This window comes from Apostichopus japonicus, chromosome 4, assembly GCF_037975245.1.
Source record: "Apostichopus japonicus isolate 1M-3 chromosome 4, ASM3797524v1, whole genome shotgun sequence".
Classification (NCBI taxonomy): Eukaryota; Metazoa; Echinodermata; class Holothuroidea; order Aspidochirotida; family Stichopodidae; genus Apostichopus; species Apostichopus japonicus.
The window spans coordinates 9972443-9998623 of NC_092564.1; the positions used below are offsets into that span (position 1 = coordinate 9972443).

General features: G+C 39.1%; 1 protein-coding gene across 1 annotated transcript in view; it reads left to right on the forward strand.

Moving 5' to 3' along the window:
* The window catches only part of LOC139966404 (uncharacterized), a 97334-nt gene that overhangs the window by 28252 nt on the left and 42901 nt on the right, over positions 1 to 26181 (forward strand). The window contains exons 17-22 of the mRNA XM_071969354.1: positions 4951 to 5163; positions 5872 to 6519; positions 7103 to 7228; positions 9314 to 9427; positions 12103 to 12297; positions 25678 to 25851. Of these exons, the coding sequence (XP_071825455.1) occupies positions 4951 to 5163; positions 5872 to 6519; positions 7103 to 7228; positions 9314 to 9427; positions 12103 to 12297; positions 25678 to 25851 (1470 nt within the window). The remainder of the gene's footprint in view (positions 1 to 4950; positions 5164 to 5871; positions 6520 to 7102; positions 7229 to 9313; positions 9428 to 12102; positions 12298 to 25677; positions 25852 to 26181) is intronic.

A 26181-nucleotide genomic window follows, 5' to 3' on the forward strand; every position in this document is an offset into this window, starting at 1 on the left:
GTGTACATCCATAAGTTCGTAAAACAATACCGCGATTATGGACTGTGAGTGTACACGACTCATTGTAGATGACTGTCCTTCTTTGAAGGTAAGGATTACTTAGGTATATGATCCAAAACTGAAAAGCCAATAAATTGGATAAGTTAGTTTCGACAAGGGTGAAGCTTCGAAGTGAGGGTGGAACTTGCTGTGCAGATAATTAAGTACTGCGATACAATGTACGCAGATTAGTATAGGCGTTTGCTTGCTTCAAAACTGCATAAAAACATTTGGCAGCTTGACAGTTTCTGGTGGACTATTCACTTGAGATGTTTTTTAAATTTTAAACTGATAGACCCTTATTTTTGAGCATAGACATTGATTTGTTTTTCAAAATTATGACCATTTGAGACGAATAATTACGACCCTTTGGCACGGTTTTCAAATAATATAATACGAAAGATAAAGGCCTAGTAATTCAGGCGCGTATCCAGGATTTTCTATCCCGGGGGCGCGAATTAATATCTAAGCGGAGTGCCACCATCGGTTGGCGTGCAGCGAGCAAGAAAATGTCTGGTTTTGATACCCCCCAGATCACCTGAAATCGCACTTCTCGGGCTTGAAAATAACCAACCAGATGTACACTTTTGCCTGAGAACCAAGTGTTTCCCAATAGTTTGTCATCCATAACCTTTTTGAAGATTGCCACCAGTCACATATCATGTTCGACCTCATCGCATCTCCTGTGGATCATTGCTTTTGTAGGCGGCCCACAATACCCACTTTTTAAGGTTTTAGGCCCATTATTTGTTCAGAATTTGAAAATTCACATTTCTCGTGAATAAATTTACTTCAAAACATACCCATAATGTTGGCCAAAATTTCATCTATGGACAACCAATATAGAAAAACCTTGGGAAGATCTTGGGATTTCCAACCCTAGATATCGCTAGATATCCATACAGTACAGTGTCCTTGGGATTTTTCGGGGCCTGATCTTGGGAAATTGCAAAATCGGGAGTGGTCACACTCCAAGTAGGTCAGTGCATGACCTCTAGTCATCACTAATACAGGAGGAGGGGGGGGGGTAGCACACAGTTGCGATTGATATGGGAGAGGGGTGTAAGGGGAGGGGTGTAATAAATTTTGAACAATTGAAGGTCCTTAGATGCGATCTGGTGCAATGTTTTGCCAGTTTCATCATTATCATATGATATCATATTATCAGCAGAATTTGTTTCCTGTTTGAATTCTTTTACATGTTCTTTTACATATTATATCAGAAAGACAAACAGTGCTCTTTTGCAATTTTTCCAGTAGGATGCTTCTTGTTTATTGTCCAATGTCTGGACTTTATACATTTGACGAACTTAACTGACGGACAATATAAACTTTCTTTTTTTGTAAGACAGCCAGATGTGCAGTGGCCTAAACACAAAAGTCGTTATCGCAGTGTATTAGCCGCGTAATAATTATTTATAGGAAGCGTGTATCACGTACGATTGCTCGACTATAGCTTAATAACATGCTGTTTGTGCAACAACGAACTATATGGAATTATAGAAAGGATGAGAACACACGTTGTCGTCGTCGCTGAGCATACGTTTCGTGACCATCGGGGTAGGAGGGGGGGCAGTTTTTTCCAAAATACTAAATGTGCCCTACTGGCAAATGCAATGTGACCCTTTGATGAAGAACTGTCTTTCGGATATCTTAAGCCTTTGTTAATTTTAATATTTTATTTTATTTATTTATTTTTAGTCTGTACATGCTATAGCATTTAACCGAAGTTGCTAAAGACTTTTGTTCAAGGAATGAACACAGGAGGATTTTTTTTGGAAAGTTCTAAATTATGGATGGACAGAAGTAGGATGGCAGTGTTGCATCGAAGGACATGGGTCTAGTGCAGTTCGCATATAGATCCTGGTCTAATAACGAAACTTTTTTCTTCTCTCTTTGTTTCCTCTTTTCCTCTCCTCTTTTTCTTACCCGGGGGGGGGGGGTCGCTCGCCCCCAAGGCCCCCTGGATACGCGCCTGTAATTAGTCATGTTAGTAGTACCACATGCCACTGTGGATTATAGTTATTAAACACAGAAGTTGTCTTACGTTTATATAATATGGTGATATTTGGTATTCATCTGAAAACTGTTTCAGTTGTTTTAAATTCTTCAAATATACAGCAACAGAGTTGTGCGATGTATAACCACAGACCCTCTACACCAGGGTTGTCCAACCTACGGCCCGCGGGCCACAGTCCGGCCCGCCGCAGGGTTGCGTCCGGCCCACCAGAGATGCTTCTACGGTGCAAAATTTTAGTGAGCAGATTTATTGATAACAATTTGAAGCTATATAATCAATCATTCGAACCTTCTGGATCCAAAAAACTGCATACAGGTCAGTTTGTGTGACACTCTCAGCGGAGGGGTGGGGGAGGGGCGGCTGGACTTTATTCATCTGTTTAATCAGGAAGGAAAATAAATCAGTGCGCTCGCGCAGTGCTCACATTTTGTTGCCTTGGGCTTTGGGCAAAAAATCGAGCGTAGGGTTCATGCGGGCCCCTCCTTCATCATAATTATTCCATGTGGCCCTCCTCTGCAAAAGGTTGGACAACCCTGCTCTACACCCTTTACTCAAACACGCACATTCTGCTGCTAGACTGTTTTCTTTTCTGAGTGTAGCAAAGTGTCCTTGTGAAATATAGTATGTGATGAGCGATTCTGTGCAGCGGCTGCTGGTTGATATTGCAATGAAACTTATGCAGACGGACCCCAGCCAATGGAAGCGAGGTATGCAAATCTTGGCCTTTGCCGCGCTGGGGAAAAAATCGCCCCGCCCCTACCCAGGTGTCGGTGGCTCTGCAAATGTCATTTCAAAATCTAGTACATATATGCCTGGTTTTATGTACAATTTCGGTTTTTACATTGAGTTATTTGGTTCAATGTTATTTTGTTTCCATATCCTCGGCACTAGACCAATATATTATGAAGAAAATGTCTTTCAACTTATCCTATTTCCAAGTTGTGTTATATTTTTCCCCTACAAGAATACCACGGCATTAGTAATATAACAGTCAAGAAACCTATTACGACCGCCCTCTCCACAGTACAAAACAAAGTATGGCCTGAAGGTTAGAACATGCTTGTAACATCTATACACAGTACCTGGGACTGTAAAAATGTGCATTAACGGCGGATCCTGTATGATGGGGAGTAAATCTATAGAATGAAGTCCCATCTGCCTTTCCCTATATTTAGAAAGGCCTTTGAATGGCTCTCATCCGCTCACGGGTTATTAAAACCGGTTAACCGAGAACTGTGCACCTGCTATGTGGGCCGAAATGTGGGAAATTCACTTGCTAGCTTTAGGATCACATCACAATTAATCTCTTGTTTTCAAAATGCGTCTATTAATCTGTAAATATTACAGAATATCATCACGACCGTCTAATTGCAAATGCGAATAGATGTGGCTTGAGGGTCCGATCAGAAAGCATGCTTTAGGGGATCGAAACTGCTAAATTTCCGAGCCCTATATGATCAGCTAATCAGAATCGGAGTATAGGTTTTTAAATTAAAAAAATAATTCAGTGCATCTTATACACTAAGCTTAGGCTAAGCCTACCAGAACAGGATAAACATCAGCTTTGGTGAACATTCTAATTTATACATTTGTTTGATATGTACTGCAGCTATTTATTTTTAATTCATTGTTTGTGTGTACATAGACCTCTACCATACTAAATAGTCTATAAATGACAGCAATGGGACCAGGTAATGTTCTACTTGACTTCAAAAATACATAAGGTTATCTAACAACTCCTTGGTTTGGGGTTTTATCACAAAAGTGTATGAGTAGAAGCAAGATTTTATCTGTTAAATTCAAACATTTTTCGAGCAGATGCGTCCATGGGACGCACGTTTCAAGATCCTAGTGAAACACTGGTTCGTGAACCGTGATTGGTTTATGTTCGATATCAGATTACGATATTTCGAATATTTCATTTCATGACGATCTACTTTTCACCTCATTTAACATGTTAAGTTGAGTTGCAACACCGACAATGGTTATCAGACCAGTTGTAAAAGCTGGCGCCTATAACGTATTGGTTTCGATGCTAATCGTCACCGTTGCTTTCACAATGCCTTCTCTGTGTGTGCGTTTGTGACGCCTGTAGCTTGTAAACACGATATCTGAAGAAGGGAGTCCGGACCAAGGGCGGCGGAAACACTTTTAATCTGGGGGGGCACGGACATCAAAGGGCACTTTGCAGAAATTTGATTGGACTGATGCAGCCTTATATTTAGTACCCTTTATTACTCTCATTGTATTATCTTATTTGCGCCCCCTCCCCCCCCCTCAAGGAAAGTATGCATACTAGCACTGCAATATCCAATGTGCAAATTGGGAAACAAGGAACAATAAGATTTCTTTTGAGAAAATGAGGTGAAATCATGCTAGTTGCTAATGTAGGAACCTTCCGAATTAGAGTTTATTTCTCGTTAATATCTTAACACATTTTTCCATTCGAAATAGCTTTAATTTGACCCACAGAAGTTCATTAAAAGTCAGGGGCGTAGCCAGGATTTGCAAAGTTGTATGCACGACTATCTGAGCGGAGCGCCACCATCGGTTGGCGCGGAGCGTACAAGAAAATTTTTGGTTTTACAAACCCCTCAGATGGCCGGAAACGGCCCTTCCCGAGTGTTCATTCTGGTTCCCTTGCCTCTTGCTAACTTGAGACACCTCAATTTTTATGTAGAAAAAGGGCACATTTTTAACCTGAGGAAAAGTGGGGGGGGGGCACGTGCTCCCTGTGCCCCCCCGGTTCCGCCGCCCTTGGTCCGGACCATTTCCATATTTGGTGGGTAGAAGAACCACATTGATTACGAGTTGCTTATTGTTTATGTGTTTGTGAGTACCACGTGCACGCACATATCATTCTTGTGATTCTGGGTTTTTTTTTCTTTTAGAATTTCTAATTACTGCAAGGAGTGGTACGGCTGAGCTTGACTTTGATTTCACCGTGGAAGTTGAGCCGCAATCCGACTACGTCTACTTCAGTATAGTACAGGATAATGAATTAGAAGGATTAGAAGAATTTGTGGTTTTCATAGAATGCAACATTGCAGCTCCAAAGGCGGCAAGATTTTCAGCAACTATTTGCATTATTGATGACGAAAAAGGTACTTAGATCTGTTGTTTTCATTTGTTGGTATTTGAAAAATCGAGTCGTGTTGGCGGCAAGGAATTTCTTAATGTAAGTTAATTGGAAATATTCTACAATGTTTGTTTGTTTGCTTATATGACTTTACAAACTGAGAATTCACCTGCAGGATATAAACTAATTATAAAAATTCGGATTTTTTTTCTTTCTTTCTCGAATCATTGTTGTGTGCACTATATGGCTTGTTAATAATAACGATGCCAACTGTCCGGACAAGGAATTTATGTAATGTAAATTTTTAACGTAATGTAAAATTTCATTTCGTTCGTTTGTTGATAGAATGTTGGCAACGTGACGTTATTGAACTATTATGTAATTGATAACGTGGAAGGTTGAGAGGTCGAAGCCTAGGATGGCGGGATGTTATGGGTATTTAAAATGGTTTCAACAACGTTCGAATTCTCATCAAACAGGTGTATCACTATATAATTTAAAAAAATTGAATGGAAGATTCGAATTGGTAATAAACTGTTGCGTATTTGCATTGTGTAATATCTGTCGAATACTCCAGGAATCTGTTTATGCAGTCAACTCATTGTGGCTACGAATATGGTGATGTATACCCTTCTATGGTAATGGTGTATGGAACATATGGCTGAGATTACTCTAAGATGACCACTATTTTACGTCTTCCTCTTCGCCACATTCCATTAAAACTTGATTACAGAGGAAGAGAAAGAAATTTTGTCGACTACAGAAGTGGCGAGTACCACAGAGATGGCGAGTACAACGGACTTTGGATCCACTACTAATGTACCCTCAACAACAGTTGTACAATCAACAACTCTTGTCGCCAGCACCACGGATGAAGTGTCTACTACTAATGTGCCATCTACAACGGACAGTGAATCCACTACTAATGTACCCTCAACAACAGTTGTACAATCGACAACTCTTGTCGCCAGCACCACAGATGAAGTTTCTACTACTAATGTGCCATCTACAACATATGTACAATCGACAACTCTTGTCGCCAGCACCACAGATGAAGTTTCTACTACTTATGAGCCATCTACAACTCGTGACGTCAGCACCACAGAATCAATCTCGAGTACAAAGAACCCTAGCACAACTTCCCCTATAACGTCGACAATGGCACAGAGTACCTCACAGGGTCAGAGTTCGACTTTCGAGTCGTCAACGTTTTTTAGTTCAACCTTCTTCAGTTCAACGATGGAAGAGACGACGATGGATGTGCCATCTACACCCGTGACAATGCAGCAGACGACACAGCAGACGACACAAGCGGCAGAAGCGACGACCATCCAAACAACTGATGTGACAACAGAGCTACTTGAATCTACCACTCCAATGGGTAAGAAGGTTACAGTCTCAATTAGAGAATATAATGTATGTATGTGCGTTTGTTTTTCTATCTGACCGAGGACTTGAACAAAAGAATTCCAGGTCCTCGGTTGTGATTTCTAAAGAATCACCACGTCCTTGGAAGAATTTCTATTGTATGGGGTATTGCTAAGGTTAGGGTACGCGTGGATTTGAACAATGGAAAATACAATGGGGTCCTCGGTTGGAATGTAAAACCAACATGTGTGTGTATGTACGTGTGCGTGCGTGTGCATGTGTGGGGTGCGTGTATATGCATGTATGTCTTTATTCCAGGCCGGTATTTCCATGCAGATTCAAACTTAGTTTGTGCAGCTGGCAAACAAGTTACTAGTTTAAACTCTGCGTGCCTGAATTCACATCCCTTTGTCACAGTTGTTTTATATTTTTCGGTCTAAAAAAAGCCCTGATTAGGTTGTGCAACTGCTACTAAACACATTCCAGAGACAATAACCTTGCAGTGTCAAGTCCCTTGCACGTACGCCTTCCACTGCTACCTCCTAAAGTTTGAACAATACAACATTGTATTAATCCTCTTCATTTTTGAATTTCAGACAGGAACTGCTTTGAGAATGAGGATATTTGTGACGGAGACGCGACATGCATTATTTCGAGCGATTCTTATGGTATTTGTCAGTGCAACGAGGGGTTTATAGGAAATGGACAGTTTTGTCAAACAGGTATACTAAGAAGATATATATATTTATACTTTTATTTTATTTTAATGTTTTTAATTTGATTTATAATGTCAGTACGAACTATAGCCTAAGTCGTGTATTCTATAACTTAAGAGGAAGCAGAAAGCAACACACGCAAGAAACGTTATAGACACGGTAAGTGTAATATTGTATATTGTACACCTGTGCACAGAGGTGGACTAAAGAAATCTATTGTACACTTTGTGCGTGTGTGTTCGTGCGTGCGTTTTATTTGGGTTCCTATACCCCTACAATGTATTTCATAAACTTGCTAACTGGTCCACTATAGATTTATTGCAGTGCCACATGCGGCGTATTTCGCACAGACAATGTGTATGGAGGGGGTTACACCTACTAGTTAAACAACGTTTTATTTTTAGGAAACTTTGACGTGGGCTTCAGTGTATTTCCATTAACTTAATAGCAGTTTATTACTACATCTGTAGATTTGGTACCAACACAATTACCTTGTTCTATATGTAAACGTAATTCTGATAGCCCAGCAACAGGAAACCCCTAAATAAACAATGGATTAGGCCACCAAAGTGTATCGTTAACCGCAATAATTCCTGGCCACAAATAGCTTATCTGCAGAGTGATAAACCTTGCACATGACTATAGAATTTCTCCGAAAGGAATATTGTTTATGGAGTATATATTCATATTTTATATTTTCAAACATGGAGAATAAAACATATTTTCAACAAAACTATAAAAAAAGGAGCCCTGAAAAAGATTTTCCCTTTTTTTTCATCTCCATAATTATATATATTGAATTTATTGGATTGAAGAAATTGTTTTCATTTGTTATATATGCAACTTCATCAATCTTTTATTCAAATGTAAGCATAGAACTTACGAACATAGTGCGGGGAATTATAAGCAAACCTTAACAGGTATGGATTGTCGGAAATTGTTGGCTATCCGTTATAGGGGATTCGACCCAGTCACCTAAGGACGTCATGAATATGAAATACTGTGGTGGCTTCTACGGTCCGACTGGCATCCTAAAGGTTAAGAAGTAGTGTAGGAAAGTTTAGGATAGTTTAGCATGATACATAACGTCAGTGTGCTACTCCCACCCCCATCTACTATTATTTATGTGCTGAGATAACAATTTTGATGATTCTTAATTACAACAGTAGCCTACACATATAGATATAGATGTAGTACGTTTCTGATTACTTATGAAAGTTTCCGTCAAATTTGATTAAATGGCTCTCCTCTCGCTTTCCCGACTTTTCCTTTCGGCCCGACCCAATGATCGAGTCTGAAATCTCAGTCTGATCACGGAGTTGTTATAACAACTCCCTGGTCTGATATCTAAGAGGAACGTATACCTCAGGGGCGTAGCGAGCGGGGGGGGGGGGGGTGTGTGGGGGGGGGGGGTGTCACACCCCCAATAATTTGGTCGCTATCGGCAAATTTTGGGTCTGTCGGCAAAAGGAGAAAAGGTGAAGAGAGCGGAAGGGGAAGAAAGAAGGAAAGCTGAATAGAGAAAAGGAGAACGGGAGCTTCTTCCGTGCCAAATTTGACTTAAAATATGCACCAGATTGCATCTAAGGACGTTTCAAAACTAAAAATTTTCCAAAGGGGAGGGGTAGACCCCCTATACCCTTAGACCCCTCCCCCATTTCAGTCACCACTTTCAGATCCGTCGGCAAATCAAATTTGACTTAAGATTTGCACCAGATTGCATCTAAGGACGTTTCAAAACTAAAAATTTTCCAAAGGGGGAGGGGGCACCCCCTCCCCTTAGACCCCTCCCCCATTTCAGTCACCACTTCCAGATCCGTCGGCAAATCAAATTCTCTACACCCCTCAACAAAAAAACCTTCGCTACGCCCCTGGTATACCTATACATAAGTACGGTATACTATACATCTACTTATCTCGTGTTTCAAAGTTACACACTACCAGCTATATATAGGCCCTAGAACAAATACTACCCACCCGGAATATTCTTTGCTCTTGAGGATCAGGGTGCGGGTGGGCCCATTGTCAATTATGTTCACATCTTGCCAGAAATCGAACTTGACGAGATTTATTTTTCTTTACTGTTATCAGCACCTGTATGCCCGGGAGAATTTGAATGTTCGGACGGCGAATGTATCGATCGTGACTTGGTGTGTGATGGTATTGATGACTGCACCCTTGGTAACGATGAAGACGTGTGTCCAGGTAAATTCCATTTGAGTAAATGACCTATTGCAACACCGTTTATTAAAATCCGTTCAAACATAATTTAAGACACATAATTGAGCAAATGTTTAGAGCTTCTGTATACTGTAACGTAAGATTGATAGCACTTTAGCCTAGGCTAGCCCTAAAGCTACGCTAGGCCTAGCAAGGGCACACGTTATTACTTGTTAGACTACTTTGACCTTTACCTAGTTATCGGTGCAAGACTAACACTGTAACTTCAATTCATGTCAAGTTACACTTACAGGTAGGCTACAGCAGGCAGCTATGTTTCCTTTGGTAGTAGTACTAGTTAAGGCATTACTACCTGGACAGCGAATTAAGAAAACTAACTTTAGCGGGCCCAACAGCTAAACTATACACTTGTTTGAGGATAAACTAAAACGAATGACAGGGAATGACAATTGACTTTGTATATGGGTTAATTCATCATTCGCGAATGACAACGAAGGACGGTGGTGAGAAGAGATATAATGATTAACGGAGTGGAGTACATGCGGTTATTGGTTTTCTGCGCAAAAATAATTTAAGGAAAATGGCATGTTAGTTGCAGGGTTTTGGTGTAATTTACGGATAGAAACCACAGGGAAAGTTTTTGTGTGAGAATGCGCTTGAGTGCTGTTCTTTTGACATTTACCAGTAGATTTATAAAGAAAGATAACTGAAGTAATTGTTAGGTGCTGGCTAATTGGTATTTTTGAAACTGATACGTCCTCGATTAATTTGGGTGGACAATGCTATGATATGGTACTATTAAAGTATAAAAATTGTAGAAGCAACGACTGTTTTCTCGGAAATTTTCTGGAAACTTTTGGCTGCATTTCGAAAACTCCAATGAGATGAATCATTCGGCAACTTATATAGGCCCCTATATATTTTCATGTAGGGAACTTAGGAATGAATACATGGTGTTCAAGCAGTGGCTTGTGCAAAGGGGGGGGGGGGGGACGGCCCCCACCTTTATGATCAGTCGGGGAAAAGAAATTTTTAACCGTTTCAAAATGATAGTATTGTTAGTTTCTAACAATTAAGATCGGAAAAATGATGTTAAATTTACTTATTAAAATCAGACTTACAATTTCGCTTACTATAAGGTGCATTTGTATCTTGTCCGTACTTTACTAGATCTGTAATCCACGCACTTTGTGCCCACTCGGTTTGCATGGCTTTAATACACCCATGAAGTCTGAACTGTGATATCTGGTTGGAGCAAATGTCTGTGCTGTCATTCACTGTCATTCGTTTTATTGTGTACAACATATTGTCATTCGTTATGTGTAACGCAATTGTCATTCGTTTTAGTAACACCCCTTGTTTGTACTAGTTATGGCCTGGAATAGTAACTGTAACTTAGTGTTGTAAGGGATCTCCTATTTCCATGTAGGAGTGTTCCATTTATTTATTAGGAGTATTTTACAGCAACAGAGTTGTTTGTCGTTCTCAAATTATTTTGAAACCTCACACTTCACATCTTATAACTTTTTTAATTAACTTTAATATTTAATTAACGTTGGCAAGAGAGTTTTGCACAATTACTGAACAGTAGTCAGGTGTTTTGTCAAAGGACAAACAACATTGTTTAGGTAAAATACAAATAAGTAAATAGAATTGGGTGAATAAGAGACTTAAGTCTCTTTTTTCACCAGTTGTCCTTTGGAATACTTTTATTGTTGTTTACAAAACCATGCTAGGATATGTGCTAGACTATATGACTAATGTTAGTATAATAAAACAAAATTAGGCTGAACATTGTTCAAATTTTATACAAAGAGGCTAGGCATGCTGGCAATTAATAAAAAAACAGAAAACAGACTGTTGCACAAACTATTTTGGTAAGAAAACTGCAATGCTAAAACATAGTTAAGCCTGCAGCATCTCTGACACAATATTTTTTGGGGGGAATTTTTACAACATTCATCATAGCACAGTATGAATGATAATTCATTTAATAATGACTATGATTGTCTGAGTCGTCAAGGTAAGTAAAGAATGTAATGGCAAAGTAGGGCCCCAATTTTGTTCAGTGCATGATCATCAAAAGTTAATTTCCATCTGTTTTTACAGCATTTTGCAACATGATTAGTATGGTTTAAATCACTAGGGTCGTTTAGCATATAATTCTAGCCCACCCAACTTAGAATGAAAATAAATGTTGAAATTCCTTCTCTGCTATTTCTTGATACATGATGGAGTATTAAAACAAACATCAAAACCTGAATGAACAATGGTCTGCTTATTATATGTATGGCTGGGCAGCAGGGAGATGGGGGGGTAGGGGAGGGGTAATAGTAAATCGAAATCTACAGTGAGTACAATGCTCTGAAGAAAAGAGATGCCATTATTGCTGGATATTCTACCTAAGTTGTTACATTTCCTTCTGTAGACTTACAGGTGGGAAACAGTAACTACTAACTTCAAGCCTATAAAAGGGTTTCTTTGAACTTCTCCTTTTTACGCTCAAGGTAGACTTAATGTTCTACTGTATTCACTTTGCCTTTTTGTTCACTGATAAAATATGATTAAAACAAATAAAAGATATGGACAAGAATTTTTAAACTATCTACATAATTCTAAATATCTACATAAGTCTTGTATCTAATAAGTAATAAACTTGTGTACCCTGATGAAACAGATGGCTCTTTTTGATTTTGTAGGTGCCTGCGAAGCTGTCGCTCCGCCTGAAAATGGTTTTCAGGTTGATTCCGAAACAACCGGTCGACAGCTGTATCCAGAGGGGTCAGAGATCACATTTGATTGTATTGCCACAGAAACGTTAAGCTTTACTTTGGTTGGTACAGCTACTATTACATGTGTGAATGGCAACTTTGGGGTGTTGCCTCAATGCCTTGGTAAGTGATCATGCATCCATCATGATTATTCAATAACACCATAAAAACATATTTATATAAACTACTGTAGTGCTGTCAGAATCTTTTAAAGGAATCCATTAATATAAGCTAAAGCCCAGCTTTAAAGAGGAATCTGTTACACTGGACAGTGGATACCACTTCTGTTTTCTTAAAGTTACATGATTCACCATGTACACAGTACGCGTCAGAACATTATGTGTGTAACATGTACCAGTTGAACTGTACATGTGCATGCAATGTAGATAATCAGGTTCAGTCAGTCAACCTTACAAATGATCTACTCTTTTTGTAGATATCAAATTATTATTTTATTATATCAAATAACGGTCCCTCACTTTACTCGCTCACACAGTTCGATAGGTTTACCATATTCTCTCGAAGGAAAGTAGCTTACAGGTCTTGACCATCAAGTGTCTATTAAGGTGTTTCACTTTTTCCCTTTTGAAGAAACAAAAGGATAATGATTCTGGATGCTATGGTGTGTTCATATAATGTTGCTACTTGCACAGCTCACAGATAAAGTAAAAACGGCTGCCAGATCAGGCTGCAGGTCGATGGCCAAATCTATGGTTAAATTTGATCCGATCATAATATTGACTTTAAAAGTACAGTACAACAGTGTTGTCCAAACTTTGTAACAGAAATTTGTTTTCTAAAATAGCTATTTTCTATGGCCGAAAGTGGTCAAACTAGGCTGCGAGATAATGGCTGCCTTAATTTTAGGTCAACTCTTGCAATGCATGCGAAAACTATAAATCCATTGGATGGTGTTGTGAACTAGTAAAAATTAGGACATCCCATGGGAATCCATAGGTCACTAATCCTATACTCATACACTAAATTTGGAACATAATTGATCTGTTACCCTTTGAACACCTTTTGACCTCCACTGCAACATCTGATTGAATGCACCCTATTAAATTACAGGGTCAATCATAACCCATGGGAGAGCATCAGAACTTTCCCAGTATTTATATGTATATATATATATATATATATATATATATATATATATATATATATATATATATATATATATATATATTACGCTCTGTCCAATGGACATAGAGCACTCTGCGCCAAGATAGACGCCAACCTACTCTACCTACGCTCCTGACCAGTCAGTCGAGCACTCTCGCCTATCTGCAATAGACGGAACAATGGAACAGCCGAACCAAGTCAGCTTTAACTACTCCATGAAGAATATACCTATACCAACTGCCAACACCTACAAGAAGATACTCATCGAAAAAGTCGAAAACGTCATCAAACGTATGAGATGGAAAGCTTCCTTCTTCCTAAAAACATGCAACAACAACGAGGAAGACGACGAGGAGGATGACGAGCACCACCCTGCACATACGGAGAATTTCGGATTCAAAAGCAAGAAGTGCCCACCGCAGATCGAAGAACTGAGGCTGTTTGAGGACGACTTGCTCCGTATGATCGAGAACGTGAAGTTCAAAAAAGTCACCAACCAATTCCAAGACAAACTCAGAAAAAACGTCAGCAGGATCAAGAAATCTACCAAACTGCTCATCCCGGCCGACAAAACCAGAAACCTGTACGAGATAGACACCCAACCACACGAAAAACTCCTCAGGCAACACATCACAAAGAACTACCAGACGACCTCCATGGCACCTGTCAACAGAATCAAAGCCAGAACTATCGCCGAGAAACTAGGGATCGACAACCGCATGGAATCGATGGCCACCAAGCAAGCCTTCATCACCCTGAAAGACCACAAGGACAACTTTGAGAACAACCTACCATGCAGGCTCATCAACCCGGCAAAGAGCGAAACAGGTCTCATCAGCAAGGCCATCCTAGACAGAATAAACAACGCCATAAGAATCGCCACGAAAGTTAACCAATGGAGAAACACGTCATCCGTCATCGAATGGTTCAAGAACATACAAGACAAAGAGAAATACACCTTCATCAGCTTCGACATCGTTGAATTCTACCCCTCCATAACAAGAAGCCTACTGGAAAAAGCCTTAACCATGGCTAAGGATCACACCCACATCTCCAACCGAGACGTACAAATCATAATGCACTCCAGGAAGTCACTCCTTTTCGACAACGGCACACCCTGGATGAAGAAAGGACACAACGACCTCTTTGATGTCACAATGGGCAGCTACGATGGGGCCGAGATATGCGAGCTTGTAGGACTCTACATCCTAAACACACTAGCAAGAGAATATGGGAAGGAATTCATCGGGCTATACAGGGACGACGGCCTAGCAGCCTTCAAAAACACCAACGGAAGTAATGTAATATTGTGTCGAGCCCGGCTCCTCCGATAGTAAAACTATATCGGGACTCGCGATAGAAAGGTACTGGGATATCTTGATGCCGTATTTATGCTTCTTCAGGAGATGTCTCGAACGGAAGAAAACAATGACTTCACACAAAAAAACAATTTGACGAGATAGGATTTGATTAATGATTCGGTATAATTTCTTCTCTGTCGATTCTCTTTACAAATAAAACTAAATTACAATGATTTGACTTGACTTGACTCCGTCAATTAAACAATTAGGAGTGATGACCTTTCGGCGGAGACATAAATTTGCTGACCAAGTCATAAATTTGCTGACAGAGTGCTCAAATTTTCGGACTCCTTTTCCTTTTAAACCTTACTTCCATAAAATCTCACTGCGCACAATCAGTAGGCAGCCAATAACCTGACCATCCTGTATTAACTTAATGATATAAAAATAATTGTGCTGGCACTGATCTGCCCTGATTGGTTGGGAGTTTGGAAGTCCATCCCCTTTCTATGGAAACTTCCATACCACGTGAGAGAACCTTCTCGAATGTTCCACAGACATAATGGAATCTATTTTGGGAAAAGGCCCTGTACCAAGATTCAATAAGATAGTTAAAAAACTTCTCGTGGGAAAACTGAATCCATGACCTAGATAAATACATAAGAGGCCCGTAAGGTGTCTCGATGGAGTTTTTCGGTAACATCAAAGAGATGGTATCACTATTTCATAACATCCCCCTCAATCTTTTAAAATTTTTGGATACTCCAAAATTTTAACATCATACTGCTTTAACTTATCTTAATTTCAAGAAGGTAGAGTACCGTAAGCACATTCACTAATATTCATTTACTTCAATAAATGGTCTTCATATATCTCAAAGGTTAACATCTAGGTTACAAATATTAAAATGATCATATGGTATATACATTGACACTATCTCCATGAAATATTGTGTACCTCTTTAATATTGATGACATCATATGATGTAATCTATAAAAAAAAAAATATCTTTAAGATATCTTAAAGTTACATGACACAGCAAAATATGCAGTATCTCTTACAAAATACATTTATGCATTTCATACATCAATAATAAATTTATATCAAAAGTGAAATCATGCCGTGATTTGGGGTGAGATCAGAGAAAACTTGACTTAGTTATCTTTTAACTGAACAGAACACCTTAGCGTTCCATAAAAAATTTCGTACACAAAAAAAGAACCTTAAAATATTACAAACTCATTTACAAAACTCCTCTTTAATGAAGGCATAGTTTCAAAACTGCTTTGAAACCGTGTGAATCATATACATTCACTTCAAGAAAATCAAGAAAATCAAGAAAATGTGACTCGATAGCATGGTGACCCTAGGTATGCACTCCGAAATAATTCTAGTAAAGTACCAAAGTACTAGATATTCGATACCATAAAAGAGACCCCATAGACTATGACATCAACAAATCTTTCTTCAAATTTACATATCACTTAACATCTTGTCTTTTAAACTTCATGATGAAATTTACTTTTGCATGAATATTTGAGGAAAAGAAAATATATACATAATTTCCTCAAAAGATCTATACTTTCATTTGCTTCGATAACTGCTGCTGCAAGCAAAAGTTGCACATCTTCAATGCTGTCTCTGAATAGCCTTCAATATAACATAAATGATGCAATGTAAATATCCTTAAAATATTTCTCAATATATGAAAACCCATGTTGCTAATATTCCGGATATGTTCTAATTGCCGGGTAAACGTTTGAACGAATTCATAAGGAGAAATAAGGTATACTCATTACACATTTGATATAAAAGATGAAACTAGGTCACTTGGTGATGTTTTTAACAATAAAGCTTATATTGTTACACCATATAGTACAATGACTTCCACTTAATAGGTATGCAGGTAAATGCCATGACGCATTCCATTCATACAATCGTGGGTAAAACACCTGTTCATCTGAACTTAAACAATTATGCAGTTATACATATTAACCATATAATGTTTGCAACATCCTGCCTGGATTGCCTGTAATGTTCAATCCCTTTTCATGGAGAAAATTCATTATTTCCCCTGTGTTGGAATATTTTCCTACATTCCACCAAAAATCATGACTCTTAAAGCCTGATGGAAAACATGGTGTCTGATAGGTGACCAGAACCTGTAATTCACCCAATTTGTATCGAGCACGTTGGACTTTCATGTCTCCTTGTGGAGCATTTGCAAAAACTTTCTTTTGCCTTAATATGCTATCTTTCATGGAAGGATATGGAATTGCTAATCCTTCATTATGTGCTCTATTTTCTAAAAAGGATGCAACATTCATTGGCTTAGTGGTCATAAGACACATGATGTGATCTGAAGTTACCCCTGGCAAAATGTTACCAAACTCATCATGAAACTCAATATGTGCATCTTGCATGACATTAACATTTTCTGCATTAGAAGTGTTACTACTCAAAACATTTCTCATTCGAGCAAGCTTTTCACTTGATGAACCTTTTGTTTTCAAGACCTTTCGCAATTTCTGAATGTTGGTGATATTCTTAGTTTCAGAGGATGCTCTTACAAAACATGGTTTAAGCCTGTTATAATTGAATACATCACTAAGAATTTCTCCTTTAAGAGTGGCCAACAAATAATGAGTCCTATCCAAAACTTGATGGATTACTAGTGGTCCACACCATTCTGCAGCAATTTTGCGAGAGTTCGCAGTCAAAGAGGAAGACGTTGGCTTATATAGATACACTAATTGACCCGTTGAATAAATTGCACCCTTGTCTAGTTTTGCACTTATCTTAACATTTTGAGCATCTTGTTGCTTCTTTTGTAAGACTAACATTACCCTTGACAAATGATCAAATCGTTTCTTTAACAATGCAGCATATTCTCCATGAGATTGTGATAATCCTGCCATTGGATTGAATGATAAATTTGTAAGATTTGGCGGCTTACGTCCAAATGCAAGTTCAAATGGGCTATAGCTACCCAACTGAGGAGAGGAAAATGTGTTATATGCATAGGCTGATGTTGGGACAAATCGTACCCAATCCGTACCAAACTGATTTAAGTTCACTTTGAGGAAATTTGAAAGAGTCTGAATGTGTCTTTCAACCTGTAAGCTTCCATGATTGCTTACACTGATGAACTTTTGTTCAATGCCTAAAGCTTTACTTAAGAGCTCTACTAATTTTCCTGTAAGAGAAGCAGCCGCATCACTTATTATACAAGACGGTGGACCAAAAGTTGTGACTACCCTCTGCAATAATGCTTCACATATCGTTTCAGCATCAAGAGTCTTAAGAGAAACACATACAACAAATCTAGTGATCTCATCACAAACAACCATCAAATGTTTAAATCCTGTAGCCGTTGTGGGCATAGTCTTGAAATCCAGACTAAGTCTGTCAAAAGGACGATAAGAATCAGGAATGCGAGCATGATATTGTCTCAATTTGTCCGGTTTCTTACGGAATTCTTGACAACGGAGACATGCCTGAATATAATTACTGATGCGTTGAAACATATTGCGCAGATAGAAATGCTGTCTAATGGTCAAATATGTACGCATTACACCCTGATGATTACTTAACAAGTCATCATGATATCGAGATATTATTTGTTCTACCATAGTCTCAGGTACGACTAACTGAAGAGTCATCTTAGCATCATTAGTCTCATGCAAAAATATCCTGAATAACAAACTATTACATAACAAATAATCCTCTGCTTGAGAACGAACAGTTCTAGCATGCTTAACATTACTTGGAATAATATCATGTGCAAGAAAATCATAAATTGGTTTGTAGTAAGGACATGTTTGTTGTTGAATTTGTAACTCTTTTACGTCAAATGGCAGATCATAGTTTTTGATCAGCTTTCCTTGAATTGCCTTCATGACTTTATTCAATTCCTTTTGTTTTGGAATGTGCCCTGTAACCAAATGATCAATGTTTGTTATGACTGGCTTCGGCTGAGAAAATAATTCTGGTGGTGGTTCTCTGACTACCTCTTGTACTCTATGTCTACTCTGATCCACTAATCTTGGCTCTGAAGGTTGAGAAACACTAGTAAAATTTGGCACAACTAACATGTCAGGACTAAATGTATGTCTATTTTCACTCGGCATAGTAATAGTAGGCCTTTGACTATATGTATCTCTCTTATCAGTAGAAATAACTGGTGTAGTCGTCTTTTGTGACTCAGATTGTGGTCTCTGTGTAGCATGATCATTAGAATGTGTTGCCTTAGGAACGGATGTCCTTTCAACTCTATTTGTTGATACTTTGGCTGGGGAATCCTGCTTGGACTCCTTTGTGACTTTATTCGGAAATAAATCTGGAACTTTGACTCCCATTGACCTTGCCTTTGACCTTGTCATGATTGGATTAAATGTCTCCTTAGGTCGAGTTGAAAAATCCTCATAAGAACTGACCTCTTGAGCAACCTGATCTATTTCAGAGTGAAATTCCTGTGGTGCTCTAGACAAATAATCTGCCAAAACCAATTCTGAGCCTTTCTTATAACCAACCTGAAATGTATATTCTGACAATTTGAACAGAAGTTTACGTAAGCGTGAAGTTGCTGGTTCTTGTTTTGACTTAAACAATTCAACAATGGCAGAGTGATCAACATATGCCTCAAATTCTACATTTTGCAATAAATGTTTGAATGCTGTCACATTAATAAATAGACCCATCATTTCTAATTCAGTTACACTATACCTCTGACATGCTGGTGGTAATATCTTAGAGTAATATGCAATAATATTCTCTTTGCCATTAACTCTTTGTGTCAAGTATGATCCTGTTGCTACTCGTGATGTGTCGCTATATAATACAAAACGACCATATTTCTGTGGCATATGCAATATAGGTGGATTACACAACAACTCTTTAATACTTTGAAATGCACACTGATGTTCCTCTGTCCATTTAAATACCTTTCTCTTACGACTCAAATGATGTAATGGTCTCAATAGTGCTTGAATATTTGGGAAAAATGAAGCCACATAATTAACTGCACCTACAAATCGTCTTACTGACTTAACATTGTGTGGTTTCGGTGTGTTCCTGATTGCTGCACATCTATCATGTAAAGGTTGGATACAAGCCTCACCTTCTGGGGTTATTGAGAGCAAATGTCCCATATATCGGACTGAATTTTGAAAAATGCTACACTTTTTCGGAGAGATTTTCAATCCGTTGTCCATTAAAACCTTAAAAATTGCCTGTAGGTGTTGTTTGTGAGATCGTTTGTCTGCACTGTACACAATAATATCATCATGATGAGCAATACAGAACTTATTTGAATTTGGGATCGTTGCCAAAATATCATTAATTTGTGACTGAAAGATCGCTGGAGATAAATTCAATCCCTGTGGTAAGCGTTTATAATAATAATGCTTTCCTCCATGAAATGAAGCAATACCTGTATATTGTTGTGCATGAACACTAAGTGGCAGACAGAAGAATGCAGACTTTAAATCAAGAACACCCAAAATTTTGGCTCCAGAGTACCCTATGGTACGGATAGTCTCATTCAGTAATGGAAATGGGTGATTGAGACGTTTTATTCTACTGTTCAAGTAGCGAAAATCTGTGACAACCCTTTTGTCTTTTGTTCCCTTCTTTGGAATGAGGAAAACCGGTGAAGTATAAGACTGATGTCCTACTGCTAAGATTCCTAATCGCACTAATTTGTCAAGCTCACTGGCGACAATGACTTTGTCCTCATCTGAAAGTCTATAGGGACGTATGTAAAATGGCTCATCATTAGTAAGCGTAATATCAGCCTCATAATTTGGACAATGAGATAATTCACCATAAAGAGAAAATGCATCTCTATGTGAGTCTAGAAATTCATAAATGCTTTCTGTTTCTGAAGCATTTAGAATACTTTGTTCCAAACTAATGTTATCTCTCATGATTTCCTGTTCAGATTTGGAAACCAGGGGATCATCGGCTGTCAAATGTGGATATCGATGTAAATTATATCGTGTAATTTCATCACGATTCTCTTTAGAGTTTGAATTGGTTCGAAAAAGAGACGGTTTTTCGATGTCTCTCATGACATTTAGAAAATCTAGAGAATCAGTAGGTATGTCTTCTGTGACCGTAATGATATCTGCTAAATCTAAATGAGCCACTGTGCGAGAAGGATGCAGACAAAATTTCTGGTTACCCACGTTCCTTAGTAGAATCTTTGTTCTACCTTTATGCATTTTCACTAACATTCGTGAAGGACACATACGAGATATTAAAGGAAACGGTTTAATAACCATATCTGCATTTCGTGCATATAGTGGAAGACGTCCCTGTACAGTAATGTATCTTTGCTGACCTGGGTAAATAACAAATCTCTGCACTGGCCTAAGGAAAACTTTGGCTTGTTTAATTCTAAAACAGTTTGTGGTAAAGTCCAAAGAACCATTCAATTCCTTCAGAGTTTGACTACCTAATATTAAGTCAATACCTGTCAGGTTTGCAGCAATTAAAGCAGAAAGCTGAAATTCATGACCTTGAATTTTGACCTGAAATGTTATCGTGCTATACGCATGAATAAACTGACCATTACCCAACTTTAGGTTTACTACATCAACTGAGACTGGTTGTATAGAGGATAAATACTTTGAATTTTGCACTGTAGAAGAAGAAATGATAGAGCGTGTCGCTCCACTATCAAACAACAATGAAATTCCTTTACCATCATGTAAAGTACCTCTTACAAAATTACGTGTGTCCAGTTGAATATCCACATTACGGTCGTTCCCTGTATATCTAGAACTAGGAATATTACTATTCTTCCAAATATTATTTGCTTTACGTTTCGATCTTCCTTTACTTGGTACTTTGTCTGGAGTCACTGTATGATGAGTGCAATCATAAGTGCTCCCTAATGAAAATTCTGTGTTGGTACTTTGTTTACATCAGCCTCCATTTCATGGCTTAGGCGAATTTGGCAATATTGTGCAAAATGACCTCGATTTTGGCAGTAGTAACATGTGATTGAAGGATTAAAATACGGTAACCTTCTCCTGTTATTATTACCTGTCCTAGGACCACGAGAATCACGAGAACTATATCTTTGCCTCATATCTTTTGGACTGTCTTGCGATTCTGACCTACGTGACTGATCAAACTTGGTTTCTAACTCCTGAATTTTGGTACACAACTCGTGTATCTCAGAAGATGCAGAACTAGTAGGAGTCTGAACAGAAGACGCTTTGTCGTGCATTGCCATAAATGGTTCGGAAGAAGCTGGGGGTTGACTTTGGATTTGTAAGTCAAAATAGCATTGTACTTTCATGACCAAATCTGCAATTGTTGCTTGTGGTGATGCAGACATTAACACTGCTGAACGGCATTGCAATGGCAGGGTCGAGATGAATTTATCTCTAATTTGGTCCTCGCCATAACTTAATTGTGCTGCAGCTTTTGAAATTTTGGCCAAATGAGCTTGAGCTGTATCACCTGGCGTATAGCTTAATGCATGAAATGCCTGTGATTTAGCGTAGGAAGAAGTGCCTGGACTGAAACGAGCAAGGAATTGCTTGCGCATATCAGCAATAGTTGAAAAACTTTTGTTTTCAATCCAGAGTCTGGCTTGGCCTTTAAGTGTTCGCTTAAATATGCGACATATTTCATTTAATTCTTCCTCTACAGGGGTGGTTTGGGACGGCAATTTATGCAACTCTAAATAATCTTCAAATCCCAAATAATGAGCTTCGGCTAAATCTGCATCAATTACATCGCCCTGAAATCGTGATGGCAAAAAATCAGTGGGCCTATGTTTCTGCATAACATTAACAGAGGTAGAAGTTTCCTGTTCACTGACGGACATTATGCTGAATACAATAAGGCTAGTTATGAGTATACAACATGTGCCTATACTCAACTGAACACACTATCGACCGTTATTAAATACAAATAACAAATATGCAATACATGGACACGATTAAAATAACTTGGTACACTCTGATCTCAAATAGGGGTTGGGATACAAATTGGCATGATTTCACTCACCCTTAAGTTTAAATAAGAACTGGTAGTGAACTGCAAACGATGATTGAAGTCCCTCGGTAAGTAGTAGTAGTAGCGGCAGGTAGTAGCAGTAGCAGGTGGGCCTACATCTCGTATACTGCAGATTCGTTCGCCGTTAACATCGGGTCGAGCCTAGGCTTAGATCGCGAAAATGTTCAGTTCTGATGTTTAGAGCTGTAGTATTCTTCGTACTGGTTGCGCGAATGTTCAAACGCGAACTGCATGCTGGGTTGATTAACGTTAGTGTACAGATCAGTGGTTCCGGTGTACAGACTTAGGCTAGTATAGGCCGTCTTCCATCGTAGAGTGTTTCCGTTAGGCTAGGTCGTGAACATACGTTGTGTTCCTCGTTAGGTCTTCGGGCCAAAAAAAAATCACCTGTTCGTTATTGAACGTAACGAACGGAAGTTGTGAAAAGTTCCGTTACCGTTTTGTTCCTGAAGAAAGCAACCGATCTCCACCATGTAATATTGTGTCGAGCCCGGCTCCTCCGATAGTAAAACTATATCGGGACTCGCGATAGAAAGGTACTGGGATATCTTGATGCCGTATTTATGCTTCTTCAGGAGATGTCTCGAACGGAAGAAAACAATGACTTCACACAAAAAAACAATTTGACGAGATAGGATTTGATTAATGATTCGGTATAATTTCTTCTCTGTCGATTCTCTTTACAAATAAAACTAAATTACAATGATTTGACTTGACTTGACTCCGTCAATTAAACAATTAGGAGTGATGACCTTTCGGCGGAGACATAAATTTGCTGACCAAGTCATAAATTTGCTGACAGAGTGCTCAAATTTTCGGACTCCTTTTCCTTTTAAACCTTACTTCCATAAAATCTCACTGCGCACAATCAGTAGGCAGCCAATAACCTGACCATCCTGTATTAACTTAATGATATAAAAATAATTGTGCTGGCACTGATCTGCCCTGATTGGTTGGGAGTTTGGAAGTCCATCCCCTTTCTATGGAAACTTCCATACCACGTGAGAGAACCTTCTCGAATGTTCCACAGACATAATGGAATCTATTTTGGGAAAAGGCCCTGTACCAAGATTCAATAAGATAGTTAAAAAACTTCTCGTGGGAAAACTGAATCCATGACCTAGATAAATACATAAGAGGCCCGTAAGGTGTCTCGATGGAGTTTTTCGGTAACATCAAAGAGATGGTATCACTATTTCATAACAGTAAAGCAGACCGGATAAGAAAACACATGATCAGCTTATTCAAAGAACTGGGGCTCAACATCACCATCGATTGCAACCTGAAGATCACCAACTTCCTCGACGTAACATTCAACCTAAACACCGGAAAACACTACCCTTACAGGAAGCCCAATGACCACCCAGTGTACATCCACAGGAATTCCAACCACCCACCAAACATCATCAGGTCCCTGCCAGCCTCAATCAGCAGACGTATCTCCGCCATCTCCCACGACGAGGAGATCTTTAAGAAAGCCGCACCAGCCTACGAGGAAGCACTCAAGTCAAGTAATTACACCGAGGGTCTCTCATACATCGCCCACCAACCTACCAAGAACAACCGAAACAGAAGGCGCAACATCATCTGGTTCAACCCACCTTTTAGCAGCAACGTAGCCACGAACATAGGAGGCACATTCCTGAAACTTATCAACAAACACTTCCCGAAGACATCGAAACTACACAAGATTTTCAACAGAAACACCGTGAAAGTCAGTTACAGTTGCATGCCCAACATCGCCAGCATCATCAAAGGACACAACAAACGTATAGCAGCCACCCACTCATCGAAAGAAGAGGAAGCCTGCAACTGCCGAAAAAAGGACACATGCCCACTAAATGGAAACTGCCAGGCATCTAGCATCATATACAAGGCCGAAGTGAAAACCACCGACAACTGCAAGACATACTTCGGCCTTACAGAACCCCCCTTCAAGCTCAGATACGGTAACCACAAGATGTCGCTCAACCACGAAAAACACCAAAACGCAACGGAACTCTCGAAGCACATCTGGCAGCTGAAAAAGAACAACCAGCCATTCACTATCAATTGGTCGATCGCCAGCAGAGCCAAAGCCTACAGCAACGAGTCGAAGCGGTGCAACCTCTGTCTCACTGAAAAACTCATCATTATCAACGCAGACAAACGGACCCTCCTGAACAAACGCCCAGAGCTCATATCGAAGTGTCGCCACGAAAACAAGTTCTACATAAACAACACCAGTCCAACCACCAAACACCGTCAAGAGAACCACACACACCTAAGGAGCGAGCACCGAAGGAAGGCAAAAAACCCCAACAACAGAACGGACGCAAAAGAGAATACACCAACAGCCGAACACCGAAGAAAGTCTTACAAACCCACCAACAGAACGGACGCAAAAGAGAATACACCGGCAGAACAATACACCAACAACCGCATAATCCCCGGTAATCCCGACGAGGATCCTATATATTCATGGAGCATAACTTGAAGCTACCAGTTGTCTGAAGATCGCTATAACGTGTGAAACTCCGAGTAACAACTACTAGTGTTCCACTAGTCTCATCTAGTATCAACATATATATATATATATATATATATATATATATATATATAGTTAGAATAATTCTGAAACTGCAACATTAATATAGAACTTTAAGAGTGTAGAGAACAGAATGGATTCATTTGTTAAATACTGCACTCATCATTCCATTTGGTGAGGGGAGAGAAAAGCATTGAGTGAGTTTCAGATGACTTATTGCAATCTTCTTTTGAGTCATAATTACTGGATAGTTTTGCTTACATTGACCAATTGTTCAAAACAAAGATGCTTTGGCTTTAAGAGCTTGACGACTGTGGCTGCCATAAGTTTGTATTTAGTCGCATCAGAAGACTTTTAAACATTGATAGATCTAGACTTGATTTTAGAGTTTGCCCTCATCACTATTTCTATCAGAGCACTTGGAGCTCATCGGTAAATCGCTTTTAACTTTACAAGTTACTCAAGATTGCTATTTTACAACATGTGTCCTGTTGATTTTTAACTCCCATTTTGTAGGAGACTGCTCCCTCCCAAGTGGTGCTCCGGCCAACACAGAACCAGCTGTTGTCCAAGACTGGTACCCTCATGGCAGTACTCTGGTATACTCATGTAACGCAGAGTCTGCTGGTGCAGACACGCAGCTTACATGCGACGATGGAGTTTGGCAAGGATCTTTCCCTAGTTGTCTTTGTAAGTAAATCATCAACACTCACTCACTCACAACTTCGACGGAGAGGCAAACTTGAGATGCAGTCCATGCAAAACGGTCATCGTAGATTTGTGCTAAATAAGTCAGTGAAGAACAACTCTACTAAAACAGCTTAGAGAAATCTTAAAATCCCATTTTTGGGGGATTATATATTAATTTAAGAGTTTCTTTCATGCACTAGATGGAAGACTTTAAAGACAGCTTAAGTATGACATCATGGAGCCATTTGTATTTCCTGTTTTTTGTTGTTGTAACGTTTTGTAACGTTTTAATGTTACTTTCTTTGTGTAAGTCATTAAAACAAGGATTTT